The sequence below is a fragment of the Podarcis gaigeae genome (genome assembly GCF_964106915.1).
Source record: "Podarcis gaigeae genome assembly, chromosome: 2".
Lineage (NCBI taxonomy): Eukaryota > Metazoa > Chordata > Lepidosauria > Squamata > Lacertidae > Podarcis > Podarcis gaigeae.
This window is the reverse complement of record NC_139679.1, coordinates 122,613,202-122,634,022: the sequence shown is the minus strand read 5'-3', so window position 1 is coordinate 122,634,022 and position 20,821 is coordinate 122,613,202. Positions and strand designations below refer to the sequence as shown.

Below are 20,821 nucleotides of genomic sequence, written 5' to 3'. Positions count from 1 at the left end.
TACAGCCAAATAGAGAAGCCCGCACTTTGGCCAGAAAGCCCTGACTCCCCAGTCCACTTGTGAAAGTCCATTAAAAATAATATCATCTTTTTCATAAATCTTCTCCACACATTTAATGATGAAGTCAAAATAAGTTTCAAATATAGTGCACCCCAATCTCTCTTGCTTACATAGTCCACTGGCAGAGTCAATCCTTTCCAGGGGGTGGGGAAAAGGCTCACTCCCTGTCTTTGTTCTGACGTACCAGCTCCGTCGTGATGATAATTCCTCTTCAATCCAAATCTTTTTAGTTCCTCAGTGACTGAATCAATTAGCCGAGTAACTTATCCCTCCTCACTCCAAGTATGCCCGTTAATTAAATCCAATTTCTCATCTTCAAAAACAGTAATTTGTTTGCTCATGGCAGTGACTTTGGAGAGTTGCCAAAGAGTTGCCATCCCCCAGCACCCCCACCTCCCTCATTCCTTTCCAGATTGGGGGCTGGTGTTGTTCTGGGGGGGAGGATGATTATGTTGGGATACTGCCAGGGAGACATCGGCCATCATTGCCTCCAGGCCGACTCCGGACGTCCATCGATCTCCCGTCTTCTCAGTATCAGCAATTAGCGACATGAGTTCAGGAAAATACCTTCCACATTCCAGAACTGATGCACGCTTTATCAGCAGATAATGCACAGCAAAAGTTGCACCCAGGAGAGCAGTATATTTACAAGTTTATTCAGCGTTGGTCAGAACAAAGAAAACATGACCGTCTGCTTCGGTGTTCTGGCGCAGAGAGAGAGAGAGAGAGAGAGAGAGAGAGAGAGAGAGAGAGAGACAACAGCTCTATCTAAACAGAAACATCCTGAGAAACAGGAAATACGCAGACTCTGTGACACACAAAAGCCTGCTCCCTTTTAAGGTGGAACGGAAATATCCTAACATCCTCCCCCTTTCCGTGTAACCTGTAGTGCCTGTGGTTCAACCCAAATGCAACTTTTGTACGTAAACCTTAAGTTGTTCTCTGTTAACAACCTTAGACAACAGATCAGCAGAAATTTCATTTCCTGGCATGTAGGACACCCGAATGAGTCCTTTCTGAATACACTCTCTTGCACGATGTAGCTTAATCTGCAAGTACTTGGTTCTTTGCTTGCAACTCTCTGAGTTCAGCAAAGCCAAACAGGATCTATTGTCTTGATACACTTGTATAGGACATTTCACAGAAACCCCAATGTCCTTAAACAGTTGCATCAACCATTCACAATCCATGAGTGAAAATGACAGAGCATTGAGTTCTGCTTCACAGGAACTTAGGCTCACTGTTGTCTGCTTCTTGCACAGCCAGTCAAACAGACAGTTGTTGTACATGTAGCATACTCCAGAAGTGCTTGTACCATCCGTGGTGTCACTTCCAAAACTAGTATCTGCAAAGATTTCAAGACCTCCAGTCTTCTGACTGGTGAACCTCAGCCTGTAGGGCATAGTCCCTTTCAAATAGCGGGCTATACGCTTCAGAGCTTTCCAATCCTGAACAGTAGGACTGTTAGCATGTCTGCTAAGCAGGTTAGTGCTTACAGCTATGTCAGGTCTTGAACATCTAGCAATGAAATTCAACTTACCTAGAATGCATCTGTACAGCGTAGTGTCAGAAAACGCTTCAGCAGTACTATCCACCTGGTAACCTGTCACCATCGGTGTGTCTGCTGGGTTTGTTAATACATCAGCAATTTTCTGTGTTTGGTGTACCAGAAAATTACCTGCTTGGTCCTTCTCCACCTGCAGAGAAAGATAGTTGGATACCTCACCAAGATCCTTCATGTCAAAGTGCTCCTTCAGCTGAGCTAGGGTGCTTTGGTACAAAGCCTGATTCTTCCAAAACATCAGAAGATCATCAACAAAACATAAACAATACAGTTTGTTTTGTCCCTCCACCTTGACAAACACACATGGATCAGCTTTGCCCTGGTGAAAACCAAGAGAAAGCAATGTCTCAGTGAGTTTTGTGTTCCAACACCTGGCACTCTGCTTGAGACCATACAAGGATTTCCGCAGTTTACAGACCATTCCCTTCTGTATCTGCATACCATCAGGTGGAAGCATGTACAGCTCCTCCCCCAAAATCCCGTACAAAAAAGCTGTATTAATGTCATGATGGGAAACATGCAGTTTCTCCTCTGCAGCTATCTTGAGCATCAGCCAAATGCTCTCATATTTGACGGTGGGTGAGTAGGTCTCGTGGTAATCCTGTCCTGGTACCTGTGAAAAACCTCTGGCAACCAATCTGGCTTTGTGTCTGACAACCTTGCCATTCTGGTCTGTCTTGGCCTTGAAGACCCATTTGCTGCCAACCAGTCTCATTCCTGGGACTACCGGTACCAGCTCCCAAGTTTGGTTCCTATTCAAGGAATCAACTTCAGCCTTCATGGCATTAAGCCAAGGCTCAGCATCTTTAGAGGTTAACTGCTGAACCTCTTTGAAGCTTGAAGGTTCCCACACCTTCTCTGAGCTACTAAGAACAGCAGTTGCCGTCTTAGCAAACTCATCAGCAAATCTCTTTGGAGGTCTGCCTTTGGTCGCCCTTTCAGACCTGCGAACTAGACGCAAGTCTTCCAGACTCATCTCCTCCTTCTTAGGAGAAAAGTGACCAATGGTGAACAGTGGTTCTTCCAGTTCATTGTCAGACGCATCAGATGGTCTGACTGAGGCCTTTGCGCTCTTGTAGTCTGCTGTGTCATCACTGTTGCTGACACCAGCAGCAGTGCCACCTACTGAACTGGAATCCGAACTCTGATCATCCACATCATCAGCTTCCTCAGCTTTCTCAACATTATCTGGTTTTTTCACATCACCTTCAACCTCCTCTGGGTAACTCTGGAAAATTCCCACATTTTCCCCCCACTTAGGATTGTACTCAACACTCCTTGTGAACTTAATGGATTTAGAATCAGTCATCCATACTCTGTATGCACTTTTTTCGTACCCCATGAACAAACCATGTGCCCCACGCTTCCCAAGCTTGTTGCTCTGTGGGGTGTGTACCCACATGTCAGAACCAAAGATTCTCATGTGAACGTTCGGTTTCTTACCAAACATCTTCTCATACGGAGTGCAACCAATAGGTGATGACAGTCTGCGATTTAAGGTATAAAGTACCGTTGATAGAGCTTCCCCCCAAAACTTCTCAGGGAGGTTGGCATCATGCAACAAGGTTTTCAGGCCTTGAAGCAAAGTCTGATTTGCTCGCTCCGCAAGTCCATTCATCCATGGCGATCTAGGCGTTGTCAAGTCATGCTGGATTCCATTCTCAGTCAGGAAAGCTTCAAACTGCTGAGAAGTGAAATTCCCGCCTCGATTGGTAAAGATACAGCCGATATGCTTACCGTGAACATTCTCCAACCAAGCACAGAATGCCTTGAACCTAGGAAATGCTTGCGATTTCTGCTCAAGCATAAACACATGAATGTACCTAGAAAAAGAATCAATTAGAACCATGAAGTACCTTGCTCCACCCAAAGAGGGCGCAAGTGGACCAACCAGTTCTGCGTGGACTAGCTGGTAGGGTTTGGAAGCCTCCCTGCTAAACTCCTTGCCTTTTGGAGCAACCTTCACCTTGTTCTTTGCACAAGATACACATTTCATGTGAAACTTACAGGGTTTGATGTCCAAACCTTCAACCAACTCAGGCATCTTGGCCAGCACTTGCCAAGACATGTGACAAAACCTTTGATGTGCTTCATTAATACATCCTGCATGAAGAACCTTGTTAGTTTGTGCAACACAACAAGAATCAACATTAGACACAACAGCATTGTCATCATAAGTTATACAGAATAAACCATCTATAAACTTTGCATGCAAAATGTCCTCATTGCCTTTCCTGATGACACAGACGTTCCTCTTGAAGGAAACCTCGAAACCACGCATAATCAGCTGTGGAACACTGAGCAAATTGTCCGCTGCTCCTGGAACATAAAGTACATTACTGATGGTTGTATGCAAACTTGCAAGTTTAACAGTCCCTTTTCCTGCAATTTGCAAAGTCCTTCCATCAGCCAGGTGGATCTCTCCATCTTGAGGTGTGAAAGAGATAAATAGGTGTCGGTCTTTTGACAAATGGCACGTGCACCCCGAATCAACAACAAATCTGGCCTTTGGAGCAGCTTTTCTGGCAAGCAAAGCCTTGTTTTCCACCGGCATGGGCTTTTGCAGCTTGCCCCCCTGCTCCTGGCCATCAGACTTGCCTTTAGCCTTTGGTGAAGCTGTGCCAGCAAACAAAGCCTTGTTTTCCACTGGCGTGGGCTCTTCACCCTCCCTCTGCTTCAGGCCATCTGCAGGCATCTTGCTCTGTTTACCTCTGGCCTTCTGGCCTCTCCAAAGGAGATGACCTTGGTTCCCACAAGAAACAGAGCTCTTAGCTGCCGACTCCTTGGCTCCCCCTGGAGACTGGAATGCTGCCTGGGATGACATCACAGTCAGCTCCCCCTGCAGCTTGCAACCGGTGCCCTCGGCATCCCTGCATTCACTCGCATTCTGGGAAACAGCCAGGACCTCCGACGCATTCACACTCTGGGCATTCAGACTCTGAGCTGGGATGACTGGCAGATGAGCTTTATTCAAAGCATTCCACATCTGTCGTGCAGTCGTGTTGCCAGCTAGCGTCACAATTTACTCTAGAGAGACAGACAAGACTATTACGTCTATGGCTCGTGAATCCTGGGCCCTCCATCTATCTGTCAGAGGAACTGGAGGGGCTTCACACACAGTATGCCACACTCCAAATTGTCGCAGCAAGCTCTCACAGTACACAACCCAGGTGTCATAATTGTGCCGATTTAACTTTGGGCACTCAGCAGCTTCAGAGGCTTGAAAAAACTCCATTCCAGGTCTTTACTTGAGCCCGAGTCTCTTTCTTTACCTCAAAGACTCCTTTTTTTTATAAATATTTATTCAAGTTTTTTAAATACAAAAATGAAAAAGAAAATATCACAAATATCATAACATATCTTCAAAAATTCTTTGAACTCCCTCACGTCTCCCACTCCCACTTACAGCGTTATACATTTTGTCAACAATTTATCACCACTTTTATATTCTTAATTCAGATTCATTTAAGTATAATCTAATAGATTTCCAAAAAAAAGGAAATTAAAGTTTATTTCCTAAGTTATCTTCCTGGTTTCATCTGATTTAGTGGTAGACAGTTGCTTATGATCTAGCATCCCTCTTAAAGTTCAACCAAGTTACAATGTTTTTGTAAATACATCTTAAATTTCTTCCAGTCTTCTTCGACTCTCTCCTCTCCCAGGTCTCGGATTCTGCCGGTCATCTCGGCCAGTTCCATAAAGTCTATCAGTTTCATCTGCCATTCCTCCAGTGTGGGTAGATCTTGAGTCTTCCAGTACTTGGCAATGAGTATCCTTGCTGCTGTAGTTGCATACATTAAAAAAGTTCTGTCCTTCTTCAACACCATCTGGCCGACAATGCCCAGGAGAAAGGCCTCTGGTTTCTTGGGGAAAGTATACTTAAATACTCTTTTCAGCTCATTATATATCATTTCCCAGAAGGCCTTCACTTTAGGGCACGTCCACCAGAGGTGGAAGAATGTTCCTTCATTACCTTTGCATTTCCAGCATTTGTTATCAGACAAATGGTATATTTTGGCTAGCTTAACTGGGGTCATGTACCATCTATACATCATTTTCATTACATTTTCCTTCAAAGCATTACATGCAGTGAAGTTCAACCCAGTGGTCCACAACCTTTCCCAGTCTTCAAACATAATGTTATGCCCAATGTCTTGTGCCCACTTTATCATAGCCGATTTCACCATTTCATCTTGTGTATTCCATTCTAGCAGCAAGTTATACATTCTTGAAAGTACCTTAGTCTTAGGTTCTAACAGTTCTGTTTCCAATTTCGATTTCTCCACCTGGAATCCTAACTTTTTATCATTTTTGAAAACTTCATTAATCTGAGCATAATGTAACCAGTCTCGCACTTTATCCTTCATTTTCTCCAAACTCTGCAATTTCCAATTTTCTCCATCTCTTTCTAATATTTCCCAATATTTTGGCCATTTGGCCTCCATATTGGGTCTTTTTCGGGCCTTAGCTTCCAGAGGCGAAAGCCACCTTGGAGTTTTATTTTCCAATAAGTCTTTGTATTTTGTCCAGACATTATACACTGCTTTCCTGACAATATGGTTCTTAAAGGCCTTATTGCTCTTAACCTTATCATACCATAGGTATGCATGCCAACCAAAAGCATTGTTAAAACCTTCCAAGTCCAGTACGTCAGTGTCTTCGAGAAGTAGCCAATCTTTTAGCCAGCAGAAAGCTGCGGCTTCATAATACAACTTTAGGTCTGGCAGGGCAAAGCCCCCTCTTTCTTTCGCATCAGTTAATATCTTAAACTTGATTCTGGGCTTTTTGCCCTGCCAGACAAATCTAGAGATATCTCTCTGCCACTTCCGGAAGCACTCTGTCTTATCCACAATCTGTAGTGTTTGGAACAAAAACAACATTTTTGGCAATACATTCATCTTTACAGCAGCAATTCGGCCTAACAAAGAAAGTTTTAATTTTGTCCAGCTATCCAGGTCTTTCTTAATTTCAGACCAGCATTTTTCATAATTATCCTTAAACACACTCAGATTTTTTGCTGTTATATTTACCCCTAGGTACTTTACTTTTTTAACCACAGTTAGTTCTGTCTCTCTCTGAAACCGTTCCGACTCTATATCTGTCAGGTTTTTTCCCAACACCTTGGTTTTCTGTTTGTTTAGTTTGAATCCCGCCGCCCGACCAAAGTCTTGAATCAATTGTAATACTCTTTTTGTACTAGATTCTGGCTCCTGCAAGGTCAGGACTAGGTCATCTGCAAAGGCTTTAAGTTTATATTGTTTCGCTCCGACCTGGATCCCCTCCACCAACCGGTCCCTTCTGATCATATTCAGGAGCACCTCCAGAACCGAAATAAATAACAAAGGGGAGATCGGGCAACCTTGTCGTGTTCCTTTTTCTATTTTAAACTCTTCTGTAACCACATTGTTAACTATCAATTTAGCCTTTTGTTCTGAATATATTGCATCAATCCCATTTTCAAAACCCCGTCCCACTCCCATTTCTTTCAAATTTCCCTTCATAAATTTCCAAGAGATGTTGTCAAAGGCCTTCTCCGCATCTATAAAAATTAACACTGCTTTTGTATTTATATTTGTTTGTAAAAGTTCCAAGATATCAATAATGTTCCTTGTATTAGCAAACAAGTGTCTACCTGGGAGAAAGCCAGCCTGGTCTTTATGAATTATTTCATTTAGGACTTTTTTAAATCTACTAGCCAAAACATCTGCAAATATTTTGTAATCCACATTTAAAAGGGAAATGGGACGGTAGTTCCTGAGTTGTGTCTTTTCAGTTTCAGATTTTGGTATCAATGTGATAAAAGCTTCCTTCCACGATTCTGGCGCCCTCTTCCCCCCCATAATTTCATTGCTGACCTCCATCAGTGGTTGTATCAAATAGTCTTTTAGTATCTTGTAGTACTTGGAGGTCAGCCCATCTGGCCCTGGGGATTTGCCCAATTTCATGTTCTGAATGGCTTGTTCAATCTCTTGTCGTGTTATTTTACAATTCAGGATTGATCTATTTTCCTGTGACAATTTTGATAATCCATTTTTTTCCAGAAATTGTTCAATCTCAGTCTCATCTTGCGGCCCTTGGGTATAAAGTTTTTTGAAGTATCTCTGGAAACACTTTCTAATGTCAGCAGGGTTCTGGATGCTTCTTCCTTCAATCTCTAAATTTGTAACTGTATTTAATTTTTGTCTCCTCTTCAACTGCCAAGCTAGCAGTTTCCCACATTTGTTCGCCGATTCAAAAGTTTTTTGCTTCATTAATTTAATCTTCCATTCTATTTCCTGATTTATTAGTTTGGAATATTGTGCTTGGTGAAGTTTAATTTCTCTCAGAATCGGCTGTGACTTCGGATTGGATCTTAACTTTTTCTCTAGCTCCTTAATTTTCTCCAAAATTTTATCTCTCCTCTCATTTTGTGTCCTTTTCTTTACAGTATTCTGTTGTATCAAGAACCCCCTCATCACAGCCTTGCTTGCGTCCCAGACGATTCTTTTTTCCACCGTAGTGTTCATGTTGATCTCGAAATAATCCTTTAAAGCTTTTTGGGCCTTCTTAATAACCTCCTGATCTCTAAACAAGTTGTCATTCATCTTCCATCTAAAGGAGCCGGTTGGTAATAGTGTCATATCCATCTTCACCGCATTATGGTCGGAGCAGGTCTTTGGGCAGATTTCCACCTTCCTGGCCTTGGGAGCCAGGCCTCTAGATATCCATATTTGGTCGATTCTTGTCCAAGTCAGTTGGGCCTCAGAGAAAAATGTTCCTTCTTTTCCCAAGGGGTTCTTTGTCCTCCAGATATCAATCAAGTCCATATTGTCTGTCATTTCGAAAAAAGTCTTTGGTAGTCTGCCGTCTTTTGATATACTTTGACTTTGCGACTTGTCCATGTTGGTTGATACGACTCCGTTCATATCTCCCATCATAATGATGTTGTTGTAGTCCAAGTAGTCCAGCATAGTCTCATGCAACTTCCTATAAAATTCCGATTTCCCCTCATTTGGTGCATAAATTCCTAATATCAAAAGTTTCTCTCCTTGATGTTGTATCTCAATTGCCACAATTCTTCCGTGTTCATCTTTAAATAGAAATTTAGGTGACAGGCTCTCTTTTGCATATATCACCACGCCTCTCTTCTTTACTCTGTCCGAAGATATAAATTCCTGACCGAGTCTTTTGTTTATTAAAAATTTTCTGTGGAGCCTCGTCACATGTGTTTCTTGCAAGCAAATAATGTCCAATTGTTCTTTTTTTAATATATGAAATATCTTCTTTCTTTTTTCCGGAATGTTACAGCCATTTATGTTCCAACTCAAAAGTTGCAGAGACATCCTGGAGTATTCTGGTTATTCTTCCAAGGGTGGTATCTTATTCGCTGGATCTTCAGGTTCCAAAGGTGCCGGTACCGCCGGTGCTCCAGGCCCTGAGGGTAGTTCAACTCCTTTTTGAAGGTCCTCTCCAAATGCAGCCAAGAATTTATCTCTATCTTCCAATGTTCTAATTTTAACCTTCTTCCCTCTGAAAGTAAAAGACAATCCTTGAGGAAATTCCCACCTAAAGATAATTGAGTTGCTTCTCAACAGTCTGACCAATTCCAAATAGTCAGATCTAAGGTCCAACAGTTGTTTAGGAATGTCTCTGTAAATTTCAATTCTTTTGTCCAAAATATCCAGTGACTTTCCGTAGTGTAGGCCCAAAATCTTGTCCCTTTCCTCCTTTGATCTCAGTATAATCAAACAGTCTCTGGGCTTCTCTTTCTTTATTAATCTTCCAAGCCTAAATGCTGAAACAATCTTAAAGTCCTTTTCCTCTAGGCCCCAAAACTTGGAAAATTCTTTAGTCAAGAACTCAGCTAGGTTGCCTTCTTCAGCCTCTGGTACCGACCTTATCCTTAAATTACTCTCCCGGTTCCGCAGTTCCAACATAGATAATTAAGTCTGATGTTCCCCTACTTGTTTGCCAAGTGGTCTTACCTCTTGTTCTAAATTTCCCAATCTCTGGCTAGTATCCTCAGCCAATTTCCGATTTTCTGTTGTGGCCTCCGTCAACTGCCCAATTGCATGTGCATTCTTGGATACTTGTCCAGTTAGTTTATTTAAACATTCTGTGTTTTCCTGAATTTTAGCTGTTTGTTCATCAGCTTTCTTGTCCAGAGATTCCACTTTTTTATCCAAAGATTCCAATTTTTCATAATTTTTTTCTAAGATAGAAGCAGTTGCTCCTGAGGCCATATCTTCCAATTGTAGTTCCTCTGGTTCTCCCTCTCCTGCCCTTGGCAGAGAAGCAGCTCCTTCCTCTGAAGGCAAAGTGGGAACAGATGATCTGCGTGTATGCGAGGCTGTAGTTAGAGTTGCTAAGGTTGTTTGTCTGGTTTTTGGTCCCTTCTTTCTAGCGCCACTCATTCCAGAGCTATCTGGAAGTCAAGGTCAAGCTGAGTTGTTCCCATGGGAACGCAACGGCCCAGATGGTAACAGTTAGACAGGAGGCCGGGAAAAAGAAAGTAGAATAAAGTCACTGCTATAAATCCCAAATCCTCTAGGGGGAGCTTAAAATGTCTTTAGGGAAGTAATTACAGTAGATTTTAATGTTCAAAGACCTTCAATAAATAGGTTTTAAGCAGAGTTAATATTGACAGCCACAGTGTTTCAGATAGTGCTTACTGGTATTCCAAATGATGCTTCAAAGTAACAAGTCCAAGCTCCCTCAGATTGTTTCAAAATTTAAGTTCAAAGTAGCCAGATCTGCAAACTGACAGCTCAGTTACTCAGGCAGCTCCAGCACCTGGGTTTCTTGCTTAAATTGTAGTTCCAATAGAAGAAAGGTATCAAAGTTCAAATAAGAAGCATAAAATCCAACACTTAAAGTTCTTATTCAACTTACAGAAAAGTTCAATTGATGCTCAGTAGGTTAAAGATTCTCTCTTTGTCTCCACTCCTCCTGCTCTTTGCTTTGAAGTTCAGTGGCAGCGGAAGACGGACTTCCTGTTTTTCGTCACTCCGCTTTCGGCCAAATTCGGTATTTTTAGGTCCCAAAATTTAATAAAGTCCTTAATTACTCACGGATTGTTGCTTTTCCGAATCAAGAATTTCAGGAAGAAAGGTCAGCGCTCATCGGCAGCAGCAGCACAGCTTCACTCCATTGATTGCGCAACGACCCTCAGCGCCGCTACCCCCTCCTCGCTCCGGAGCCCCTTACGGGGTTCCTTTGACGTTTCGGGGGTCGCGCCTGGCGCCCGCCGGGTCCCAAGACCACAGGCTTCTGCTGCCTGTGGCTTTCCAATGTGGGTCTCCGCTTCTCTGTAGCGGACGACCCTTCTCAACGGAGCTCCCTCTCCGCAGTTAGGAAAGGGCAGCCATTGCCGTTCGTGCCGCCTCCGGAAGTCCTTACCTCAAAGACTCCTTATCTTGGCTCCCATTAATAACAAAGCCTTCTTGGCTCAGCTCCCAGACCAACTTAGCCCTGCCGGACATCAAAGACTCTTTGCTGCGGCTTTCAGAAAAGCCTCATGTGCTTTTGCTTTTGCACATACCTCAGCAGTCTGTCGCAGTCTTACTCTCCGTTAAGTGCCGTGAATCTGGGCCCGAAACCTGTTGTTGGGATACTGCCAGGGAGACATCGGCCATCACTGCCTCCAGGCCGACTCCGGACGTCCATCGATCTCCCGTCTTCTCAGTATCAGCAATTAGCGACATGAGTTCAGGAAAATACCTTCCACATTCCAGAACTGATGCACGCTTTATCAGCAGATAATGCACAGCAAAAGTTGCGCCCAGGAGAGCAGTATATTTACAAGTTTATTCAGCGTTGGTCAGAACAAAGAAAACATGACCGTCTGCTTCGGTGTTCTGGCGCAGAGGGAGAGAGAGACAGACAACAGCTCTATCTAAACAGAAACATTCTGAGAAACAGGAAATACGCAGACTCTGTGACACACAAAAGCCTGCTCCCTTTTAAGGTGGAACTGAAATATCCTAACAGATTACCCCCATCTCATGCAAAAGAGCTGCGATGTTATTTCCAGCCTCCGCCAGGGTGAATCCAACCGGAAGTGCTGGCCCTGTTGCTCCCAGTACATTTCCAAGCACAATTCAAAGTGTTGGTGCTGACCTTTAAAGCCCTAAATGGTGGCAGCCCTGTAGACCTGAAGGAATGTTTCTATCAGCTTTTTCTTCTCAGTGGTGGTGTCCTCCCTTCGGTTGACTACGTAACTTTTAGAAGACACCTGAAGGCAGCCCTGTATTGGGCAGTTTTCAATGTTTAATGTTTTACCATGTTTTATATATGCTGTAAGCTGCCCAGGATGGTTGGGGAAACCCAAACATATGGATGGGGTATAAATGGTTGTGGTGACTCCCTGGTCCTGAACCGGGTATGTGTGTCCTTGAAGGAGCAGGTGCACAGCCTGGGAAACATTTTGGGCTTACAGCTGTCCATGGAGGCGCAGCCTCTGAGTTCATCCGGCAAGTGAGTTAAATCAAACACTATGTTCCTGTCAAAACAAAACAAAAACATTCTTCTAGAAGCACCTTAGAGACCAACTAAATTTGTTATTGTTATGAGATTTTGTGTGCATGCATACTTCTTCAGATACACAGAAGCTCATACCAATAACAAACCTAGTTGGTCTCTAAGGTGCTACTAGAAGAATTTGTTTTGTTTTGTTTTGACTATGGCAGACCAACATGCCTACCTACCTGTATCTAGAAATATGTTCCTGTGTGGATGATTTCTTCTCCATGTCTTTACTTTCATTTCTTCATTCAAAATATCCACGATGACATGTCTTAAAATGGAGGAATTCTGGCTCTCTGCCAACTATTCCGGGCATACATCCAAATAGAGAATCCCGCACTTTGGCCAGAAAGCCCTGAATCCCCAGTCCATTTGTGAAAGTCCATTAAAAATAATATCATCTTTTTCATAAGTCTTCTCCGCACATTTAAGTCAAAATAAGTCTCAAATATTATAGTACACTCCAATCTCAGTTGCTTACATAGTCCATCAGCAGAGTCAGTCCTTCCCGGGGGGGGGGGGGGGATTTTGCCAGGTAAAATAGCAAATACAGAATATATCAAGAGAAACAAAGAAGGCTCACCCCCTGTTTTTGGTCCAACGTACCAGCTCCGTCGTGATGATAATCCCTCTTCAACTCAATTCCTTTTAGCTCCTCAGTGACTGAATCAACTAGCAGAGTAACTTATCCCTCCTCACTCTGAGTATGCCCGTTAATTAAATCCAATTTCTCACCTGCAAAAACAGTAATTCGTTTGCTCATGGCAACGACTGTGGAGAGTTGGCAAAAAATTGCCATCCACCCAGCGCCCCCAGCCCCTGTTAGTTTCTGTTTTGCCACTGTGCAGCTGCTTGGAGTCACAGGACTCTGTTTACATTCCAGAGACCTTACAGGCTGTTGGAAGTCTCACGGGAGACGGATGTGACGTTAGTGGTTTCCTGTTCCTTTGTTCCTTTGTTGTTCAGTTGCTCTCTGCTTTCATAGAGAGGATGTACTTTGCTGTCGGGGTAGTAAGAAATAAAACATAGCATTTAGCCATAAATCTCATCACTTCCGCGTGCTGTTTGGATTCTCTGCTCAATGGGAATGTGCCTGAGTCTCATCAAAGGCTCAGGTTGTTAATTATCATCGGAGGGCGATTCCGAAGGACCCGGCCGGAAGATTAGCTTTAGCAGCTCGGTCGAACGCAGATTCCTACAGCCCCCTCATTCCTTTCCGGATTGGGGGCTGGTGTTGGGCGATCTGCAGGTGAAGCTGCCCCCCCCTGACCCTGAGGGGGTTGGAAGGATGATTACTCCCATCTCATGCAAAAGAGCTGCAACGTTATTTTCAGCCTCCACCATGGTGAGCCAAACCAGAAGTGCTGGCCCTGTGGCTCCCAGTACATTTCTGAGCACAATTCAAAGTGTTGGTGCTGACCTTTAAAGCCCTAAATGGCCTTGGCCCTGTAGACCTGAGGGAATGTTTCCATCAGCTTTTTCTTCTTAGTGGTGGTGCCCTCCCTGTGGAACGCCCTCCCTTCAGTTGACTACGTAACTTTTAGAAGACATCTGAAGGCAGCCTGTATTGGGCAGTTTTTAATGTTTGATGTTTTACCATGTTTTATATATGCACTTAAGCTGCCCAGCATGGCTGGGGAAACCCAAACATATGGATGGGGTATAAATAATAAAATCACCATCAGATGTTACAGAAAGTCTCACTAGGATTGTGATTTGGATTACATTTTTAATTGTCATCTTCCCTTAGCAGGTGATGAACACGACAGTCATCGTTCTTGGGTCTCATCAGAAAGATCCAAGAATGAAGTCAAAGGAAAGACCTTTCAAGATCAACAAGAAACAAGACCACAAGAGAAAAACCAAGAAGAGATTGGGAGGAATTATGGTCTTATGCAGACTGATAACGGCCATCGAATCCCAGTCCAGAAAAAACATCAGAAGGGGAAGAGAACAAATGATAGCACTTCGTGTGGCAAAACATTCCAAAGTAAATCTAGGTTCAATTCACACTGCAGAATCCACACAGAGGAGAAACCGTGTAAATGCTTGGTGTGTGGAAAGAACTTCAGTGACAGCTCTGGCCTAAAATCACATGAAAGAATTCATGCAGGACAAGAATCATACAAATGCCTAGAATGTGGAAAGAGTTTCAAGCACCACTCAAACCTTAAAAGACATTACAAAGTCCACAGCAGGGAGAAACCACATAGGTGCTCTGAGTGTGGAAAGAGCTTCAGTTGCAGGAGAAACCTTACAGAACATCAAAAACTTCACACAGGGGAGAAACCGTATACGTGTTTGGACTGTGGAAAGACCTTCCGTCACAGCTCAGGCCTTGCATCGCATCAAAAAATCCACACAGGGCAGAAGCCGTATAAATGTTTGGAGTGCGGAATGAGCTTCACTCACGGCTCAAGTCTTATATCACACCAAAGAATTCACACAGCAGAGAAATCTTATAAATGTACGGAGTGCGGAAGGAGCTTTGCCCATGAATGTAGCCTTACTTCACATAAGAGAACCCACACAGGGGAGAAACCATATAAATGCTTGGAATGTGGAAAGAGCTTCAGCCAGAGTTCACACCTTAGTTCTCATAAGAGAACTCACACTGGTGAGAAGCCGTATAAATGCTTTGAGTGTGGGAAGAGCTTTACTCAGAGTTCACACCTTACTGTGCATGAGCGAATCCATACAGGGGAAAAGCCATATAAATGTGAGACATGTGGAAAGAGCTTTAGTAACTGCACATACCTTGTTTGCCATCGCAAAATCCATACAGGAGAGAAGCCCTATAAGTGCTTTGAGTGTGGAAAGAGCTTCAGCCAGGGTACAAGTCTTCATATACATCAAAAAATTCACAGAGGTGAAAAACCGTATGCATGTTTTGAGTGTGGAAAGAGCTTCACTCAAAGCTCAAGCCTTAAATATCATCAAAGAATTCACACAGGGGAGAAACCATATACCTGTTTTGAGTGTGGAAAGAACTTCATTCACAGCACAAGCCTTACATTGCACCAAAGAATTCACACAGGGGAGAAACCATATAAATGTTTGGAGTGTGGAAAGAGATTTGCACATGGATCTACGCTTACTTCTCATAAAAGAACTCACATGGGATAAACCATATTATGCTAGGAATGTGGGAAAAGATTTGGTCAGATTTCACAACTCATTTTGCATAAGCGAATCAAGAGGAAAAATATTTAGGTGCTTGTAATGTGGAAAGCATTTTAATTAGAGCACCGCTGTTGCTAAACTTAATGGAATTCATACAAGATTTCACATGGGAGAAATCGTACACCTGCTGTCATGAAGGTGCAGTCAACTACAGGGCTGGCTGGCTTGCCTGGTGAAATCAGTGATGCTGAGAGCTTCTTTCGCTTCTTTCATTTAAATCAACAAAAACACACAGAAACATGGAATGTACGTCCTCAAAAACCTGAGCTGTTGCCTAGAGTGAGTGTTCCTGCCCCCAGCAGTTACTTCCTGGCCTTGAGTCCCTTCCTGTTGTCTACGGGGGGCCGCTAATGGAATCTCTCTGTTTGGCTCTCTGCTCTGTGACACGAAGGGCACGCCTGGTTGTAGGGGAAGGAGGGGACTCCAGTATACTAGAGACATTGTGTCACTTGGCTGCTGTGATATTTCTAACACAACAGACTCCTGTCTCTGTTCAGGGCTGGAGCACCTGCTATCTTGCTCCTGTTGTTCCACTATTTCCCAGCTCCTTCCTTCTTCTGGGGTGTGTCCCATCTAAACCCACCACAAATCTAGGTCCATGCTCCCTTCCTCTTCCCCCTCTCTGAAGCCTATTGGAGTGGCAGTCTCCACCACTCTTGCTCATCTCATCTCTGAAAACAGACCAAAGGATGGCCTAATATGGTCACACTCTTATCTAGGGCAGCATGTTGTGTGGAAAAGCAGGGATAGGCCTGAGTATCATGTGCTGCTCATGTACTTAGAATGTGGGAAAAGATTTGGTCAGATTTCACAACTCATTTTGCATAAGCGAATCAAGAGGGGGGAAGTATTTAGATTCTTGTAATGAGGAAAGCAGTTTAATTAGAGCACCGCTAATTTGGAAGATATAGGTTTATTGGATTTGGAGGGACATAATAACCTTTGGGCTTGGCACGCTTATTGAATTTATGGAAAGGCAAAAATACACAGAGATTTCTCAAATCATATTATAAGGAGATCACTTCTTAAAGTTTGGGAGAAATACAAAGATCGGTTGGAGCCTAAAATCCCGTGATGGGCCTCTCCAAGCAGAGGCCACAGTGGTGAAGGAAAAAAATACGTTGTGAAATTGGCCTACTTATAAAATAATTTTAAAAGAAGATAACAAACTGAAACTTTAAAGTTTTGAGGAATTAAGAGATATTATTACAGATTGGTTCCAATATTATCCAATATTCGAAAAATTTAAAGTAGAAAAAAAGAGTTCACCAAGGAAATCTCAAGTTTTGAATCCAATGTAATAAACTCAAAAAGTAAAACTCTCTCTAAAGCTTATTGTCTCCTCCACTGGGAAGTCGAGGAGGAAGAAGTTACATCAGCCGTGATAAAGTGGTCTCAAGACTTTGAACAAAGACATTGGATTCTTATCTCATTATACATGACAAAGCCATTTTTCACCTTCTCACCCCTTGCTTTTTCCAGTAAGACCTATTGCAGTCGTTAAGAGTCGTCAACAGGCTCATCACAGCTATCTGACAATCACCCAATCCCACCACCCTTCTGAGTAATACCCCTCCCCACCTTCTCACTATATAGAAGGGTCTGGTGACTTCTGTTTCAGTGTATCTGAAGAAGTGTGCATGCACACGAAAGCTCATATCAAGAACTAACTTAGTTGGTCTTTAAGGTGCTACTGGAAGGAATTTTTTTATTTTGTTTTGACTATGGCAGACCAACACGGCTACCTATCTGTATCAAGACTTTGGGTATGTTATAACAATGTCCCAATGGGAAAATTTGTGGAAGAATAATTGGAAATTTACCACGTGCTATGCCATAAGGGAAAACTTTTTAAAAATGCAGCACCGGTGGTATTAAACTCCATGGAAATTAGCCAAAATGTACAAAGGAGCCAAAAAAGCTCATACCAGGAACTGACTTAGTTGGTCTTTAAGGTGCTACTGGAAGGAATTTTTTTTTGTTTTGACTATGGCAGACCAACACGGCTACCTATCTGTAAAAGGAGCCAAAAGTAACTGTTGGAGATGTGGAGATCAAACAGGCTCACTGTATCATATATGGTGGCAATGTAGCAAAATAAAGAAATTTTGGGAGGAAATCCATTCAGAATTAGAAAAAAATGTTAAGAATTTCCTTTACAGTGGTCCCTCGGGTTAAGAACTTAATTCGTTCTGGAGGTCCGTTCTTAACCTGAAATTGTTCTTAACCCGAGGTACCACTTTAGCTAATGGGGCCTCCCACTGCCTCCGTGTGATTTCTGTTCTCATCCTGAGGCAAAGTTCTTAACCCAAGGTACTATTTCTGGGTTAGCGGGGTCTGTAACCTGAAGCGTCTGTAACCTGAGGTACCACTGTAATAAAAAAGCCAGAGGCACATCTGTTGGGGATCACTGACTCAGATATTCCAAAACAAATTAAAGGTTTTTTTTGTATGCAACAGTGGCAGCGAGAGTCCTTATAGCCATCAAGCTGGAAAAGCGACATAATTCCTTCCAGACAGGAGTGGATTCAAAAATTGATTGAATATGCTGAATTAGATAGCTTATCAGGAAAAAAATAAACCGAGAGCTGAATTTGTATCAAAATGGGAGGCCTTTAGAATATATCTTAAACAAAACTATACCATGTTAAAATCTATAGCTACTTTTGAGTGATCTCGGCAGTCTTTATTAATTGCTTATATAAATATTACTAAACTGTGTAAAAATAATATAAAAAATAGTATTTTGGTATGGCAGTAAAGTTATGTAGAAAGAACTAAGGAATAAATGGGAGGATGGGTTTAGGACTTCCGGGTTGACGCGATCGGTTTAATGGTGGATTCCCTCCGAGCTCCGGAGGGAATCGGCTCCATTGAGGACGGGTCTTGCCGCGCTGGCGACGCGGGGACCCTCAGAAACCACAGGTGCTGATACCTGTGGACCTGGTGACTCGGTGGGCACCTTAAGCGCCCTCCTTGACAGTCGAAGAGCCTTTTTAAAGGCTGCGGAGAAGGTCTGAGGAGTGGCGTGGTGCTGAGAGTAGACCGCTACCTCGGTGGAGTGAAGCCGCAAGCCATTGCCGGAGAGCGTCAACTTTTTTCCTGACATTTGGACTGAAACAAATACCCTCGTGAGTAAACGAAATTTGGATTTTAAAAGAAATTAACTCCTTTAATTTGGCGAACGGGGGGGCTGTGTTAAAAGGAAGTCCGCACCCCCCCCTGCATGCAGACGATCGGAAGCAAGGAGCGAAAGCCTAAGATCGGATTAAAAAATCTTTTTGTCTTTTGGGACTGATAAGAGATACTATCAATTTGTGAAAACAAGCTTTTTTCTTTTTTCTTTTCTTTAAGTTGTGCTGGAGGGAAGAGGTGTATTTTGAAAGTTTTTGGGAACCCCCCACCCAGGACCCGGGAGTGTTCCGCATTAGCCTAGCCCGAAAGAAAGGAAGTTTGACAGCTGTCAACTGAGCTGTCAAACGGCGGAATCAAGACAAGAACTGTATCTTTATAACTCTCTGATTTAAAGGTGTTACATTTAACCAGAAGTGGTTGGAAATTAAGTAACAACACGTAATAACAAAGTAAAAGATTGTTGGTAAAGAAAAAAAACGGTAATCCCCCTAGGGGAAACCAGAGACATTGCAATGGCTGCAGAAGGAAGATTATTAGCAGAAATAGAAAGAGCCCTTTTTCTCATGGGAATTTTACAAGAGCAAGAGATAGCTATGGACAAACAGCTCATGGCTCTGATTTCAAAAACAAGCAATTCTGCTGATGGAACTGAGGATTTGACCTTGACAGACTCTGCAGCTGAACTGGAAAAAGTATCTTTGAAGGTGGAGGACAAGGAGCCTGGAGGACAAAAAGTACAGGAACAGGACTTTATGCAGCCAGGGGACAGAGAAGTTTTTTGGATTATGGATTATGAAAAGAGAAAAGTAAAGGAGGAAGTCCTTGGACACTATGGATGGAAAGTTGAACTAATGAAGAAATATAGCTGGGACTTCCTCCTCTTTTCTGGCTTCGATGAGTGTGACCTAAGAGAACATCTGGTAGAACCCTGGCAGCAAGTCTTTTCAATTAGGATTGATCGGAGAGAAGGTGAAGAGACTGTATCAGATATTCCTTGAGACTTGAAGATCAATAAGAAGGACTACCAACAGAACAGGCAGAGAGAGACTCAAATGGTGTTAGAGGCCTCAGATGTGAGAAATCCGGGTTAGGAGTCTTATAAGAGGGCAGTTATCTAGGAAGGGACAGTTATCCGGGCAGGGAGGGAGGGGGAAAAATAGAATCTTCAAAACTATTTTTTATGACTTTTGGGTTTTATAATTCTGATTTATATTTTAATATGAAAAAGGGGAAATTTATGGTATAAGAACCTCGATCGATCTTAGAAAAAGAATTTAAGTATATAAGAGAATGGGATAAATAAGCTGGGCCTAATAAAGGGAATTAAGTTTGAATACAATAAGAAGAGGTTTAAGGAATGAAACAAGAACTTGCTGAATTAGGTTTGAAAATTGGGATGTATGGGGGGGGGAAGTCAGTGAAAGAGGGTTATGAAAGAATCAATTTGTATTTTTCTTCTCCTTTTTTCCGTTTTTCCTTCTTTTTTCTTTCTTTTTTTCTTTTTTCTTTGCTTTTTTCTTTATGCTTTGTATTAAAATTTGAAAACTCAATAAAAATTATATTAAAAAAAATGGGAGGATGGGTTTAATGATAATGAGATTTTTTTTTATTGTAACATGAAATTGCTATCTCAAATTTATGTCATATTCTTTATCTTAGATAGTGTAAGTTATCTTTTCCTCCACCCCCTTAATTTGTACTCTTTATCGGTATTGTCTTTTTGTATTTTTTTTCCAATCCTGTAACAAGCATGGAAAATATAATAAAATTTAAATAATAATAATAATTTGAGCACTGCTATTGTGAAATCAGTGGAGTGGAGAGCTTCTTTCATTTCTTTCATTTAAATCCACGTAAATACAGAGATTACAATTACTTCCTGGTTGTTTTTCCTGCATTGCAGGGGGTTGGAGTCGATCAGGGATTGTCGACCTGGTCCCTACCGAACACTAGTGGGAATTTCAGGATTCTAACTGGGCGGTAGGGGGTTCTGAATAGATAGTGTAAGTTTTCTTTTCCTTCCCCCTTCTCAATTTGCACTCTTTATCGGTATTGCCTTTTTGTAATATTTTTATCCAGTTATGTAATAAGCATGGAAAATATATATATATATATATATATTAATAATAATAATTGGAGCTCCGCTGTTGTGAAACTTCATGGAATTCATACAAGAATTCACATGGGAGAAATCATACACCTGCTGTCACGGGGGGCTGTCAACTGCTCACTGGGCTAGCTGCCTGGTGAAATCAGTGGTGTGGAGAGCTTCTTTCACTTAAATCCATGTAAATACAGAGATTACAATTACCTCCTGGCTTTCCGACTCTTCCTGCATCTGTATTTTACGCAAGGAGTAAAAATACGTTTAATGCT

At 42.4% G+C, this 20,821-nt stretch overlaps 3 protein-coding genes and 1 long non-coding RNA gene across 5 annotated transcripts in view; 3 read left to right on the top strand and 1 right to left on the bottom strand.

Moving 5' to 3' along the window:
• The window catches only part of LOC310837619 (uncharacterized protein), a 26,394-nt gene extending 10,337 nt beyond the window's left edge, over window positions 1–16,057 (top strand). The window contains exon 2 of one of the 2 annotated variants that reach the window (XM_083724507.1): window positions 13,881–16,057. In XM_083724507.1, coding sequence (XP_083580633.1) covers window positions 13,881–15,253 — 1,373 coding nt within the window. In that variant the 3' untranslated portion in view covers window positions 15,254–16,057. Of the gene's footprint in view, window positions 1–13,877 lie in introns of both variants that reach the window. The other variant, XM_083724506.1, reaches the window with a different exon arrangement.
• The window catches only part of LOC310837761 (uncharacterized protein), a 166,720-nt gene that overhangs the window by 4,437 nt on the left and 141,462 nt on the right, over window positions 1–20,821 (top strand). The gene's annotated exons all lie outside the window — the stretch shown is intronic.
• Window positions 1–20,821, top strand: part of LOC310837370 (uncharacterized protein) — a 39,449-nt gene that overhangs the window by 9,669 nt on the left and 8,959 nt on the right. The window lies entirely within an intron of this gene.
• On the bottom strand, window positions 15,416–20,821 carry LOC310838244. Its single transcript, XR_014560844.1, has 2 exons — window positions 20,677–20,821; window positions 15,416–15,466 (listed from the first exon to the last, which is right to left on the bottom strand). It is a non-coding gene; the product is annotated as an uncharacterized lncRNA (long non-coding RNA).